This window comes from Mesoplodon densirostris, chromosome 12, assembly GCF_025265405.1.
Source record: "Mesoplodon densirostris isolate mMesDen1 chromosome 12, mMesDen1 primary haplotype, whole genome shotgun sequence".
In the NCBI taxonomy this organism is placed as follows: domain Eukaryota; kingdom Metazoa; phylum Chordata; class Mammalia; order Artiodactyla; family Ziphiidae; genus Mesoplodon; species Mesoplodon densirostris.
The window spans coordinates 7696304-7711915 of record NC_082672.1 but is presented as its reverse complement, the minus strand read 5'-3'; the positions used below and the strand labels follow the sequence as shown (position 1 = coordinate 7711915).

At 52.3% G+C, this 15612-nt stretch overlaps 1 protein-coding gene across 3 annotated transcripts in view; it reads right to left on the bottom strand.

The window, feature by feature from the left end:
- The window catches only part of AGPAT4 (1-acylglycerol-3-phosphate O-acyltransferase 4), a 120343-nt gene that overhangs the window by 22996 nt on the left and 81735 nt on the right, over positions 1 to 15612 (bottom strand). For all 3 annotated transcript variants that reach the window (XR_009534028.1, XM_060115433.1, XM_060115432.1), the window contains exon 3: positions 10272 to 10441. Coding sequence is in view for 2 of the 3 variants with exons in the window: in XM_060115433.1 (XP_059971416.1) it covers positions 10272 to 10441 (170 nt within the window). In the remaining variant the exon portion in view is untranslated. The remainder of the gene's footprint in view (positions 1 to 10271; positions 10442 to 15612) is intronic.

The window sequence follows — 15612 nt, the reverse complement described above, 5'->3', positions numbered from 1 at the left end:
TTCCTAGTTAAGGTTTTTCTCCAACACGGCCACATGCCAACTGATAAGATGAAAATGTTAAGTGTTGATGCTGGGTTTGTAGGATAGTTGGGAACAGTAGGGCATCCTCTGCAGTCACCTTTCCATAATGTCCCCTCCCCCTCCAACCACTCTGCAGGGACCAGCAGAGAACACGAGTAGGGACTGAGACTAGTCAGCAAGATGGCACCCAGTCAAGGGGTTATTTGCATAAATATCTCTTCCTGGCTTCCCTCCTGAAGGTCTACCATCATGGTTACCAGTTGGGTTCACCCAAGGTCACTTATTTCCACTAAATATATAAAATACCTGAATGGGGTATCTTAAGTGGAACTTTGAAAACAGGTAAGACTTCAATAATAAACAGGCTAGGGCATCCACACTTTAACACTCTGAACTTTTTCTTGACTGTGAGCTAAAAACACAGTCACAAATGTTTAAGATTAGTGGAGACCAGCCAAGCTGTGCAGGCCCATCACTATAGAGGACCAGCAAGTCAACCAACAGCTCAGCCGCTATCATGAGGTGTGATATGTGAACTTGAACCTCAAAGCCACTCTGGTCGTGCAGCAGGTATTTGCCAAAAACCTCCTTGGTGCTGGGAACACAAAGATGGCTAGGACTGTCCATGGCCTTCAGGTGTCCAAAGCATAGTGGGAAGAGAGAAACAGAAATCTAGCAATTGGACTTCCCTAGTGGCGCAGTGGTTAAGAATCTGCCTGCCAATGCAGGGGTCACGGGTTCGATCCCCTGTCTGGGAAGATCCCATATGCTGCGGAGCAACTAAGTCCGTGCACCACAACTACTGAGCCTGCGCTCTAGAGCCCGCAAGCCACAACTACTGAGCCCGCGTGCCACAACTACTGAAGCCCAGGCACCTAGAGCCCATGCTCCCCAACAAGAAAGGCCACTGCAATGAGAAGCCTGCACACCGCAACAAAGAGTAGCCCCCACTCGCCGCAACTAGGGAGAAGCCCACGCGCAGCAAGACCCAACGCAGCCAAAAATAAATAAATAAATTTTTAAAAAGAAAAAGAAATCTAGCAATTTCAGTGTTATTTCTGCCACTAAATTCTGCAAATAAGTTGTTGGACAGACATGCTCCCCAGCAAAAGAAATGGGTGCAGGAAAAGATGAGATTAGAATATGTCTCTGAGACATAAGTCCCTGGCCATAGTAGAACACAGAGGAAAAGACTGGAGCTCAAAATAATAAACCAGAGGGGTGTGTGTGTGTGTGTGTGTGTGTGTGTGTGTGTGTGTGTGAGAGAGAGAGAGAGAGAGAGAGAGAGAGAGACAGAGAGAGAGAGAGAGAGAGAGGAAAGGTGAGAGACTCAATCTGTGCCAACTAGGGTACCGCATGTGACCTAACTCACACTGCATTTCTTTCTCTTGCTTTCTCCCTTCTCTGATGCTAAGGAGGAAAATGCTGGGGACCTTACACTACCAGAAAAATCTCAAGAGTCCCAAAGAAAAATGAACACTGTCCCACAATTAGTCACAGCCACAGGGGAAAGGCATAAAATAAACATGGAGCAAAAGCAGTCTGAGAATTCATCTGCTGGAAATAAACAAACAAACAAGCAAACAAACATGTCAAAGTCTGGAAATAAATAAACACGTCAAAGTCCAGCAAAATGCTTGCAGCTCTTTGGATCTCGATAACGTCTCCCCCGGACCCCAGCTTACAGGCTTCCAAGCCCCAGACTGCTCTTGGTTTGACCAGAGCGCAGACGTGGAGGGAAAAAGAAGGGCATCTGGGGACAAACTAGGCCGTGCTTAGGTTCAGAGTAAGTCACAGCTGCCTGTGGTCTGTGGGATCAGGGCTCCAGAGGAGTTCGCGGCAGAATGCTCTGCCCTGCTTCCTGGGCATGGATCTGTGGTGCTGCCTGGCCTCTGATCCGAATGGCCAGCCCGAGTCCATCCTGGGTGGGCCTGGGCCGGGGCAGACAGGGAGACGGAACCTTCCGGGGAGGGAGCGGAAGGTCACGGAGTCGCTCCCCTGTGCTCAGTACCTCTAGCCAGTGGGTGTTTGCGGAACAGTCAGCGGAAGCCCAGGAACACGGGGGCGCGGGGGGCCCTGGGCAGGTGGCAGACAGGAGCGACAGCGGCAGCAGCGGACGGGGCGGTGGGTGCACAGTCGGCTCCCAGAGCAAACGTCCCAGGCCCTTGCCAAGCTGCAGGAAGAGGAGAGAGGACACCCAGCGGCGTCACTGCTGTAAGCCAGCCTGGATCTACCACCGGTCAGTGGGATCCGACTTCGGCTTGTTAAAGACAAGCCGGAGGATCTTGTGCAATAAAAAAGAAGACTTGGCGCGTCTAACTCGGGGCTACACTCTTAAAAATAAAGTGCAGGGGGCTCCCCTGGTGGCGCAGTGGTTGAGAGTCCGCCTGCCGGTGCAGGGGACACGGGTTCGTGCCCCGGTCCGGGAAGATCCCACATGCCGCGGAGCGGCTGGGCCCGTGAGCCATGGCCGCTGAGCCTGCACGTCCGGAGCCTGTGCTCCGCAACGGGAAAGGCCACAACAGTGAGATGCCCGCCTACCACAAAAAAATAAATAAATAAAATAAATAAATAAAGTGCACGCTACCACTTCCAGGAATACACTTGGTTATGAACTCAAGATGCATCTGTACTTCCAGAGACTCCTTTCCGTGGCCAACGCTTCTCCCAGCTCCCAGGGTTGTAAGGGCTTTCCCCTCATCTCCATTCTCTCAGGGTTCTTACCTGTGTCACGCCAGAGCCTGCCTGGCCCAACTGGTGAACACACAGAGGCAAACGGTGGCCCCCCTGCTTCCTCCCCGAGCTGGCGGTGCCTGGTAGCAACGCCGACAGAGCTGCGGATTAACCGTTAACCGATTAACCGGGGTGGGAGTGGGAGGTGTAGGAGTCCCCTACAGACCCACCTGAGGATGCCGGCATCCAACTTAACGGGGCTGACAAAACCATGGCTGCAGGTGTAGCCACTGGTAAGGAAAACAACACTTCTCCACATCTAGAAACGTCTAATCTCTCTGTAGCCAAAGAGAGAGCCTGACAAGCACCTATGAAAAAGCCGGGATGAAGGCAAACAAATGCCACAATACCTTGCAGTTCATAAAAGTGATGGGGGATTTCAGCCGCACGGGATCCAGTGCCAGAACAGCTGGTCAAATCGCATTTTGAGAACATTCCATCTCTCTTCCACCCTCTACACTTATCCTACTTTTCATGAGAAAACACTGAGGAAACGGATTAGGGTGGAAGGCGCCAACAACGATGGCACGCCTACTTTGTGCTGGGCGACCGACGAGGTGTTTTACTTATATTCATGAAACCCTTAAACAGCACGAAATGGGAACGCTTAACTGAGCTTCAGAAAAGTCAGATAACCTCCCCACGGTCCCAGAGCTGGTAAATGCAGGAGCCAGGGTACAAGTCACATGTGTGGGTCTCGAAACCACTGGGGAGTTTTGCCTACACATCTGTCTCTCCCCTGCTACCCTCAGAGGGAAACAGAAATATCTGTTCTGGAGACCTGAGCACACATTCATCTTTCAGGGCATCCACTTTATTGCGTAGTTTTACACGTTTGAAAATAAAACACAGGAAACCTACAATTTGGGAGAATGTGGTCATCGATGGGAGGTTGATAGGAAATAACATTCGTGCAGCCTTTGTAAACAAATCTGCATCGACATTCCTTTCAGAAATCTGTAGTTAGAAAACTGGTCCCTGTATAATCAAACTTTAAGAAATGTTGGTTTTTAGATCTGTGTGATCTTGCACAGAAGAACCACATTTCCTGTTCATAACCAGAAGCATCCTGGCAAAATTACACCGGAACATTGACAGGTTTGCGTTCAGTTCTTGATTTTCTTGGGTTTTATGACATCTTCTTTCTGATTTGGGTTAATAAGTCCAAAATCACCCCACAGTGACCTTGAGCTGGCAGCCAGCGAAGGAGGCAGTGGGAGGGCTGAAATGGATGCTTGGCAGATGGAGAAGAACTGGTCGGCAGAGCCCAGGACCACGGCAGCCGGCCACATCCCTGCTGGGTGGCCACATCACTCATGATCTCCCTCCAGGCACCCCTGTCCCTCGCCTCATAATTCTCCCTTTGCCTACAGCTCTCATCCCCTCCTAAGACCACCCCCGTTCTTCAAGGCCTCAGCCCTGTGTCCACACCTTCTGGGAAATTTCTGCATCGCTGGGTGCAGCGGTCAGTGTGCTAATAGCACGGAAACATTATTCTCCAGTGGTTGAAATACTGAAGTCCTTCCCCATATTGGTAAACAGAGCTGCCCCAAACACCAAAACTCGCCCCCCATATCCTACCTTTACCACGGTGGCCCCAGCTCCTACCCGGACCTCTGGGTCCTCCCCAGGAAGCTGCTGTATGGCTGAGTGGTCTGTGGACACACACAGGGTGTCCCCAGTGGACACGTTCCCCACCTCCCATTATTGCTCAAGCCCTGTGCTGTGTGACTGGCTCATATGCCCCTTCGTTGCTTCTCTCTGTAGGTTATAAAGTCACTGGGAGCAACGACTGGACCTTTCAGTCTGTCCTTGTGTCTCCACAGCACCCAGAGCAGCGTCTTCCATAGAAAATATACCCAACACGCTTGCCGGATAAATATTTTGAAGATGCATCAACTGCCCTCATCATCCTCTGAGGCCTCGTGCCTAGAAGGCACTAGGGAGCTTTGGGGGCGCCCTCTGCTCAGGAATCAGCCTTCTATTCTCTGCACCTCGACGTACGCAGACATGCGACAGGAATTCAATCTACTTTCAGGCAGAGCTGTGATGGATGCCCTAAATAACTGTTAACTGAACGGAAACGCGAGGTCTGAGGCTACACGTCGTGCTGTGGGGTGGCAGGCACCCTCCACGCTGGCCCCAGCGGTCCTCTCCTCTTGGTATGTCCCTGCTTCCTGGAGCATGGGGTGGGTTCCTCAGCTCACCTCCAACAAATGGAATACAGCAGAAGTGTCAGGTCCAGTAAGGCTGTGGCTTCTGCTTCCGGTGCTTTCTCCCACTCACTCTTGCATTGCTCCCCGTGGGGATCAGCTGACACCTGAGCAGAGGCCCAGGCGCGAGAATCAGGCTGGCAACAAACAAGGGTGAGCCTGGAGGCAGGTCATCGCGTGGCCAGCCTTCAAATGAGACCACCATCCAGCCTCGGAGGGACCCCTGCCAGGACCCCCGCGGAGCTGAGCTTTGATCTCAGACCACACAAACGGTGGTAACTGGAGTTTGTTTTGAGCCACAACGTTTGGGGCTTGTCACCTGCCGTAGATAACTAACACATAGGGCTTCTTTAAAGACCCAAAGAGAACATCCCACTTGGCCTCTGGGGTAACTGCCAAGCCACACGTACCCAGCAGATAAAAATGGACAAGAACAGCTGCTGTTACGGAGTGCTTACCAGGCCCTGGCACTGCTCAAAGACCCAACAAACGTGATCTTAGGTAACCTTTCATGCCACTGAGCAGGAGGACGTGTGTAGTTCACTGGGGCAGAGAGAAAAGTAAACAGCCTCGAAGCTTCGGAAGCCGTGACCCTTTGCATTGCGTGCCTTGGCCTGTCCACTGGTCACACTCACACCAAGGAGGAATGACTCAGTGAATCCCTTAAAGACCACAACCAGAGCCTTTGGTGCCTGGCCCATGCCAGGCAAGGCCAGCTCCGAGGGAACCAGAGCCTGGCGGACAGGCCACCAGAATGACCACACAGGGTAAAAGCTTAGAAAAGACTAAAAACCCTCCCCCCTTTTTCTTTTTAAAAGAATCCCATCACTTTCTCTGCAAATCCAATTTCACATTTAATAACCCTCCTCTCAAGGATTTCTGCAAATTTCACTTGCTTCAATTTCAACTCACCTCCTCTTGGGTTGTTACATGTTAAGATGAAAAATGCCCCCTCAGGAACCTTCTTTATAACTCTTCTTCTCTAAAAAGCAAACTCCTCAGACTCCAGAAGGATCTCAACATCATGTGTTACTTGAAAAAAAGAGATCGGGGCTTCCCTGGTGGCGCAGTGGTTAAGAATCTGCCTGCCAACGCAGGGTACATGGGTTCGAGCCCTGGTCCGGGAAGATCCCACATGCTGAAGAGCAACTAAGCCCGTGCGCCACAACTACTGAGCCCGTGTGCCACAACTACTGAGCCTGCGCTCTAGAGCCCGCGAGCCACAAATACTGAGCCCGCGTGCCACAACTGAGCCTGCACTCTAGAGCCCGCGAGCCACAACTATTGAGCCCACGTGCTACAACTACTGAGTCCGCGTGCCTAGAGCCTGTGCTCTGCAACAAGAGAAGCCACCGCGATGAGAAGCCCGCGCACCACAATGAAGAGTAGTCCCCGCTCACCGCAACTAGAGAAAGCCCATGCGCAGCAACGAAGACCCAACGCAGCCAAAAATAATAAATAAATAAGTAACGAAGTAAGTAAATAAATAAACAAAAGAGATGAATCAGGTGAGTTTTTTTTGAAGGTCAATTAAGACAAAAGCACTGCTAAACAATTCATATAACAAGATGCTCCTTGGTTCCTTTCAGGGTAGTAGGAATGGATGGGCCGCTTCAGGAAGGGGTCAGGCAGCTCCCCTGGCCTCACGCCCTCCAGGTAAACCTCAGGTGCTCCAGGAGACACACGTGGGTGGTAAATCATGCCCTGCCACGTAGGGAAGACATCCCCCCGTGAGAACACAGTTTGGAGCTTCCGCCTGAGCTGGCTCAACCCCGCGAGGTCACGACGCCGTCTCCCTTCCCTCCCAGTGCCTCTGCCAGCTCACGGCTGCATCAGAACCTGCACAGACGGCCACGGCCCCAGCACCGGCTGCTTCCCCAGTGCTGGGGGGTAGGGAGCTCAGTGCTCACCTGCTGCCCCGCCCCACTGTCCCTCCACTGCTGGAGGGAACTTGGGGGCCAGACAATCTGGCGGCACCCTGAGCAGGGCTACCCAGGCTCCAGTGAGAAGGGGAGTGGTGTCGTCCTAAGGTTGTGAGACCTGCCCACCCCCCGCTGGGTGGAGCTCCTAAAACTCCAGACCAAGAGGCAAGGCTCGTGCCCTTGCACACGACATTAGTTGTTTGGTTTTTAAGAGGAAGAAATGAAACCCAATAGCTACGGTTCTCATCGAGGAAGTCAAGGCTGGAGATGAGCAGCCCCTGTGCCGTTGGCGGGTGGGCATTCTGCTTAAGAACTTTCATGCCCTGCACACTGTGTGCCGAGCCGTAAAGCGATTGGGATTTCAGAGCCTCTGCCTGTAAAATGCTAAAGGGTGCTGACACTCATCACCCCACGAAAGCCTCCCCCTCTCAGTCCCGGGTCTCCTGTCCTGTCCAAGGTCCCCCCTCCAGTCCCAGGTCCTCTCTCCACATGTTCCTTCTCCTCTGAGCACCGCGTGGGGCCCACCCTCTTTACCGTGCAGCGCCTGGGGGCTGCCTCTGGGCGTCTGTGAGTTTCCCCGAGCATCATCCCTGTTCGTGCCCCTGCGTCCTTGCTGCTCCATCCCTGACCCCATGGTGGTACTGAGGGCTTTCCTTCCTCAGAACGAGCCCTGCACAGACTAGGGGGTGGGGGGGGTGGCAGGACTGGAAGCTCGGTCCCTCCAGCCCTCGCCCTGGTCATTCTCTGACACAAGGCACTCTCCCAGCTTTTCCTCTCAACACCCTCCCGGAGGAAAGAGCAGCAACTCGGAAATCAGAGTCACTAGTTCCTATCCTGGGGCAAATTCTTTACCCAAACTGAGGCTCTGGCCTTTTATCTATAAAAAGTAAACAATAACGATACCATAGAGATTGAAAATAGCACAAATAAGGTGAAAGACGCGCATAGAAGAAGCCCGTGGTCACAAAGCCACCAGGGGGGCCTCGGCCACTGGAAAGTGCCTCTGAGTCCAACACACCTTCTGTTGCCCCAAATTACACGTTTCACATCCTGAGCATGAACGTACCCGAGTTGCCTGCGAAGCCCAGAGAATCAGCAGCTGCCCCCAGACTACGCTTGAAGACCAGTGTTCCAGGAAGCCTAGCTCGTAGGCAACATCAGCACTAGTCCTGGTCAGGATGCAAAGACACCCCGTCCCCTTTCTCCTCTAAGGGAAGAAGGATCCGATCGTCAATCATCAGTATCCGTGATGGGGTTCGGATTATGACATTTTTCTCTCCTCTCAGAGACAATAAAGCCACAGAACTGTAGCTAAGATCTCTGTCCGAGGCCTCTACAACAGAGAAAGGTAGATGATAGAATTTCTGGTTTTGTTCCTGAAAATATGTTTGAACACGAACACACACACACACACACACACACACACACACACACACACACGTGTGCCTGCACAGACATCACGTCAGTACTGGAAGAAAAAATAGGAAAGCAAAGGAGAAAACTGTTGGCAGGGCAGCCTGTCCATTCCTAGAAATCCTTTTAGTGCACTCACCCCCAGGCATTCCAGTTTTCAGTGCACTCACCCCCAGGCATTCCAGTTTTCTAGAAGTCTTAAGGTAGCAACAGTGATTTAACACACTGTTTCCATCTCTTGAAAAACTGCTAATGATCTTAGTTGCCTTTTGACAGTTTAACTGTACAACGACCATCATTTGTCCCAAAGACATTATTGGAACCTGTTTCTAAGCATATTTCCTTCTCTCACCTTTGGCCCCAAATTTTAAAAAAATGTTTAGGACTTCCCTGGTGGCGCAGTGATTGAGAATCCACCTGCCAGTGCAGGGGACACGGGTTCGAGGATCCCCTGGTCTGGGAGGATACCACATGCCACGAGCAACTGGGCCTGTGCGCCACAGCTACTGAGACTGCGCTCTAGAGCCTGTGAGCCACAACTACTGAGCCCATGCGCCACAAATGAGGAAGCCCGCACGCCTGGAGCCCATGCTCCGCAACAAGAGAAGCCATCTCAATGAGAAGCCCGCGCACCGCAACGAAGAGGAGCCCCCGCTCGCCACAACTAGAGAAAGCCCGCGCGCAGCAACGAAGACCCAATGCAGCCAAAATAAATAAATGAATAAATAAATTTTAAAAAAAAGTTTAAAAAAGCAAATACAAAATGTGTCCCAAGGCTATTTAGTCTCTCTTAGCCAAGGCTCTGCCCAACAGGCAGAGGCCAGCAGGACCCAAAGTTCGTTGCCAACTCTGGGACTCCCAGGCACGTCCGGGACTGGACACACTGAGACCATCCCCAGGGAATCTGACCCAGGACTCTTGTCACATCTACTCTGCCTGGTCTTCAAACTCCTGCCTTCTACACACTATGATTCTGTCTATATGGGCCACCAAAAGCAAGTGCGACATGCACGGGCCCCGTCTGCCTGCGGGGGATTGTTCCCGGGGGCAACACAGGATCCCCAAGTTCCGGTGCGAGTGGTCTCTGACTTTCCCAGCCCCGGGCTGGTCCACGCCGTGATTCCTGTCGGGATACCTGAGCCCGAGGACTCCGGTACTTGCTCCAGGCTCAACCATCACAGCTCAATGTGTTAACCACGACAGAAGTCAACTGGGGAGGCCCAGTCCCAAAGGTATGCAAGAAGCCAAACTAGTTGGAGAAAAACAGGATTTTGTATTTATTCTGAATTCTGCAGGTCAACGCTGTCGCCTAGGCACTCAGCTTCTCACGTCCATGAGGATGAACATTCAGAGGTGAATTCTGCCCATCAGCCAGGGAGGGAGCAGAACATAGAGATTAAGACTACGAAGCTGGACAAGTTCAAGTGCAAATCTGCGTGACAGCTGTGTGGCCCCGCAGCTTTTAAAGAAGGGCAGGTGTCGGTTCCTGACTCCCAAATGTTTCTGTAAGGATTAAATACATTGATCGTACGTCAAATGCCCAGTGCGTCATAACTGCTGAATAAACATGATCTTTACTCACAAGCAGATGTTCATCTTGATTCTGAGCAAGAAGGAAAAGCAGTTGGTTAAGAACATTTCAACAGGGGCTTCCCTGGTGGCTCAGTGGTTGAGAGTCCGCCTGCCGATGCAGGGGACACGGGTTCGTGTCCCGGTCCGGGAAGATCCCACATGCCGCGGAGCGGCTGGGCCCGTGAGCCATGGCCGCTGAGCCTGCGCGTCCGGAGCCTGTGCTCCGCAACGGGAGAGGCCACAACAGTGAGAGGCCCGCGTACCGCAAAAAGAAAGAAAGAACATTTCAACAAGTCTGTTAATGCTGCTGCAAATTCTGAACGACCAAGAGCGAAAAGACAACTTACAGGGCTGAAGGAGAGAGACGTGTGAGATGGGAAATGCACGTCCGACTTACCCCTAAGACCCCGAAGCGCTCGGCCAGGCTCCAACCGCAGAGAAAGTCGATCTCAAACTTGTGGTTCAGAACAACGATGGCGTTTTCCTTCCCGTACTTGGGGTAGGCCCGGGGGTCCGTGTGGATGATGCACTCCGTGCCCGACCACCATTCCAGCAGCATCACCAGCTCTGGAACAAACCACCACAACAGACGGACCTTTATTTCACGCACCCTCTGTGACCAGCGGTCTGGTCTGCTGGGCCAGGTGGCAGCAAGGCTCTGCCGCCCTGGCTGGAACAGAAAGTAACGTTGAGGGGTCAGGTTCTGGATCGTTTCAGCCCAGACCCCAGTTCTTGAAAGCGTTTCGACGCAGAAGGAAAAAAAGATCGAGAAAACTCCACAAGTCTCCAGGGGAGGAGAGGAAGCTTCGAGAAGGCAAACGACTCGCATTCCCTGATTAAGTACCTTGGGAAAAAATAAATCAGAAAGCCTGAATCCATCAAGAATCCACGCCCTTGTGTTTTCAGAGCCCTGAAAGGCAGTGTGAGGTGATGTACAGAATTCGTAACATCCTTGGAAATGACTAACTGGGATACTTATAAACACCATCAAGGAACACTAAATACCCATTTTTTCTCTCCCATTTACGACACTGGAGTGCCCCAGGAATCATGGAGCCCTGTGGTGAAACACCAGCACCTGGAGGGCAAGGATAAATTAGGTCCATTACCTTGCGGGCCTCAACGCAACTATTAAAACACTCTTGTAGGAGCTTGTGAAATAGGAAAGTCATTTTTTGGGCAACAGTGACCAACTTGCCTTTATTCTTCAGTGATACCTCTAATCTAGGTCACCAATACCCAACCCAGTGGCCTCAGGACAAGCCTTTATGGTAGAAATTGTCCAGAAGAACAGCCGAACCTTGGTGATTAGAACTACAGCTATAGAGTGACTTGGAAATGGAATTTTAGAGCTACGCCTGTTCAGCAGATGGGTGGATAGGTGGGTGAGCCCTCTGCGAAGGACACGCCCCTTTTTATCACCACTTAGAGGGGTGCATGTTAGGCAGAGGACTCATTCATCACCCGCCCCCACACATACACACACAGACCAGCAGGTGTGGTCTCGACTCCAGCCAAGTCTCGTGTGTGAAAGGCTTGGGCGGCTGTCCTTGGAAACCTCTCTCTTTGAGGCTGGAGACTGGTGCCTAGGTACTGGAGCCAGAACTCTCTAGAAGGCACTACAGTCTAGTTTCTAAGCACAAGCACTGTGGGGCTTTGGACAGATGAACCGCAGCCTCCTAATCTTTGGAGGGGTGGCCTCATTGGCTTTTGTGAGAAGCAACGGGCATGACACGTAACAGGCACTCTGTGCAAAGTACATGCCAAGCTCCCACCAAACCCAGGCTTCAGCATCTACCAGTGTCATCAGAACCAAACCAAAACACACCCCTGACTTGACACTGAAGAGTCCGCCTATTCCTAGGAGTTGAGAAAACGCTGAGCCCCCAGGCAGCTGTCCCAGGGCAGCGACACTGGTAGGACCTAGAGGTGGCCATCAGGGAGGGGAGGGGCGCAGGGCAGCCTGGCCGGCGGGACAGTTCCCACCGTGTAGAAAGATGCTTCTACTGCTGCACTGATTTGTTCCAAGAGATGGGTGGGCAGTACCCACCCATCCCATTACTGGTCACGGAGCCCAGAGAAGCCCTAAGCAGAGCCGCGTGGAAGCAGCGAGATCAGGCTGAACTGGTGTTCCCTGTGACTCATCCTGCAAACACCTCCTGAATGCCTCTCTGTGCCCCGCGGCTCCCTGCCCAGGGCAGGCCGGGCCCCCCTTCCACTTTCCCCAGCGCCCCTCGTGGCACTTATCACAGCTTGTGTCACAGTGAGATGACACCCGGCCCTTACTGACCACAGGCCCCGCCAGGCACAGACCACCTTGCTTGGTTCACCCTGACCCCCGCCCTCACTCCGGAACCCAGCACCGTGCCGGCGCATCTACGCTTCCAACAAACACTGTTTGGTGACCCGATGTGTGCAAGCAGGATGTGAGGGGCTGGAGGTGTGGTAGCAAACCCACAGCTGCTCCCGGGCTCCCACCCTCCTGGAGCCTGCAGCCCCGAGGGAAGGCGGTCGCGCCCTCAGGAGGTGGTATGACCAGGAGAGCAGAGGCTCTTCACAGGATGGGCGGCAGCTGAATATGATGCTCATGGATTTGGGGCCAGACCCAGCCAGGCTCCGGTCCTGCGGATGCCACGCGATGGCTGTAAGACTTCTGGTCTGTTTCTCAATGTCCCCTAAATGTCAGCATCCTTGTCTGTGAATAAAGATAGGAAAAGCAGGGCTTCCCTGGTGGCGCAGTGGTTGAGAGTCCGCCTGCCGACGCAGGGGACATGGGTTCGTGTCCCGGTCCGGGAAGATCCCACATGCCGCGGAGCGGCTGGGCCCGTGAGCCATGGCCGCTGAGCCTGCGTGTCCGGAGCCTGTGCTCCGCAACGGGAGGGGCCGCAACGGTGAGAGGCCTGCGTACCGCAAAAAAAAAAAAAAAAAAAAAGATAGGAAAAGCTTCTAGAGATGCTGTGGGTATTAAATCAGATCATGTAGTCAAGGCACCTGGCATGATGTTGCACATAGTAGGGGATCAGTAAGCTTCTTACTACTATTATACACACTGTAATTCTGTAGCAGTCCTGGCTCTGTGACCAGGGGAGGGGGAGAGAGAGAGAGAGAAAGAGAGACAGAGTGTTACAGCGACTTCAGCACCAGAGTAAGCAGTTATGATTTACGATTTTACAATAAAGGCAATGAGAAGTCACTGGAGCATTTTTAAAGAAGCCACAGCAGCACCTAATTTGCATTTTGAAATGATCACTCTGGCTGAAGTGGGAACAGATCAGAAGCAGGGAGGCCCGTCAGGGAGTGACTGCAGCAGCCCAGTGAGAGGTGACGGCAGCGGGACCAGGTGGTGACAGTGCGGAGAGGCCTGATTTCTCCCTCATCTCAACAGGCTGTTAGCTACACAACTGAACACTGAATCTCACTGGATAAAAGAGTTTTGTTTCCTTTTTTCCCCCTTTTTTTTCACCAAGTGTTTCTATTTTTTTTTTAATTCACAAGAAGTATTTACATCTATAGTCACAATGTAAAACAGTTCAATTAATCCAGAAGTATTTAGAGGAAATGGTGTAATTCTCCTTGATGGCCCTGCAGCGTGCCCATCAGAATCCTCTTTCTTGTTTGTTTCCAGCTAAGGGACCACAAGGGACAGTCTTGGGAGGTTTGACGGGCTTTTCAGGTCACACGCGTCGCAGCTGACGTGCTGATTCACCTCCTCGGTGTGAAACAGAAGCTAGACCTGCATCAGCTCCAGCCCCTCCAGCCCCTCTGACTCCTGGGCCTGGCTGTGTCTGCTCCTGGGAGGGCCCGGCTGCTGCGGGACCCCAGGCCACCCAGGTCACCCACATCATCCACGCCAGGTGCAGTAGGAACCCACAGAGGTTCCGGTCTGTCCTCACAGGGCTGCAGGTACAGCTTGGGGGTCCTGACCTCTTGATCATCCATCCATTTACATCCATCATCCGTTCCTGATGACTCTCCCTGGGACTTCTAGGTCCAGCAGGAGCTGCAGAGACAAGAGCCCTCCCGGGCTGGCCAAACAGCCCCACACATGAAAAAGGGCCGCACCCTTTACAGGTGTGTGCGTCTGCCAGCAGCTCCACTCCTCTGGGTGAGCTCTGGGGGGCACGTCCCCTGCCCATGCCCCCCCTCCCCCAATCCCAGCTCCCTTCTCCAGGGTTAGCCATTAGGAACAGCTTGGAGAGTGGCCTCCTCGTCCTGTTCTTCAGAGTTTACACACACACACACACACACACGTTTTCCCCCCATGAATGGGTTCATACTTCATCGATATTTGAAAGCATATACATATAGCTATTTTCTCCAAATGGTGTATTTTGGGCTCTCTCCATGTTAATACAGATACACAGAAGTATCAGCAAATATTTTTCGGGCTCTGGCCATGGGTCACAGCCAAGGCCACACGGTATTGCATTAAATCCTCACATTAACCCTGTGAGAGGCACGATGATTGTCCCCATTTTAAAGATGAAGAAATAGAGGCACAGGGATATCTCTCATTCTACGAAATTGCCATTTTCTAGGTCAAAAAGAGCCAGAAAGGCAATTTCATGAGGGGTAACTAGCTGCGCGGCCGTTCCTGCTACAGTTTTACTATGATTTATTCAGCCATTCTGCCATCGATTAGCACTTCTTCCCCTTGTTTTTTATTGTTACAAATACTGTGGTAAACATCCTTGAAAACGCATGTTTAAAAAAAAATTGTGAAAGTATTTCTCCAATATAGGGATACCAAAAAGTAGAATTATGGATTGAAGAGTATGCATACTTTAAAATTTTACGTATATTTCTAAATTGCCTTCCAAAAAGCTCTAAATGGAAATGTCAGTATTTGTTCAAAGCAGAAGCTAGAGCAGAGGCAGGGGATACAGGAGGGAAAGGGAGGGGCTGCCGCACACAGACGTGAAATCCTAGTTCAAGAGGGAGGACCTCTGGGCCCCAGGGTCGCATCCCGAGGCCCTGACAGGAGCTGACACCTCATATCAAAACGGTCCTTCCGCCCACCGCGATCTCAACCTGTCCATTAATCCCTGGGCCTCGCAGGAGGGAGGGGACACCCTGCTCACCCCATTCTCGCCAGAGGTGTGGGCTGAGCCAGCAGGGGCCCGATGGCTGTCAAACACTCGTTACAGACGAGATCTGCAGCCAAGGTTTCTTCCGTATAACGCAGCAATCTTGAAGCCTCTTGTCCCATTTAAAGATGCTCAGCTTGCTAGATTTTGCAGTCTTTATTTTTGCTACTCCCCAAGGGCAGGGTGGCCGCAGGCGCTGGCGGGAGCCCAGCACAGGCGTCTTCCCAAAGCTCAGCCACCTCTGGACCCTGCGATCTGGGGCCACGCCTGGCAAACTCCACTTGGAGACAGGTGGGGCCAGCGAGGTCATGGCCAGGGAGGGGTGTGGAGCACAGGAAGTCGCCGTAAAACCCCAATCTGCTGCCCCCAATTTCAGGGGCTGATGGAGGGACCAAACCCAGGGGGCTGTAAGGGCACACGGTCTGAAGGACGGATTTGTTTTTGTTCTATTTGCTATTGCTCTGTGCAGCTGGATTACAGATAGGAAAAAAGAAGTAGATGGACAAAAGGGAAAGCGGAGGAGAGGGGAGAGGCTCCTGGTTCATACTGGTAAAGAAGGAGGAAACGGTAACAACTAACATTCGCTGAGTCAGCTCACACATCACTGTCCCCATTTCACAGCTGACGGCATGGAAACACTGAGGCCAGGGA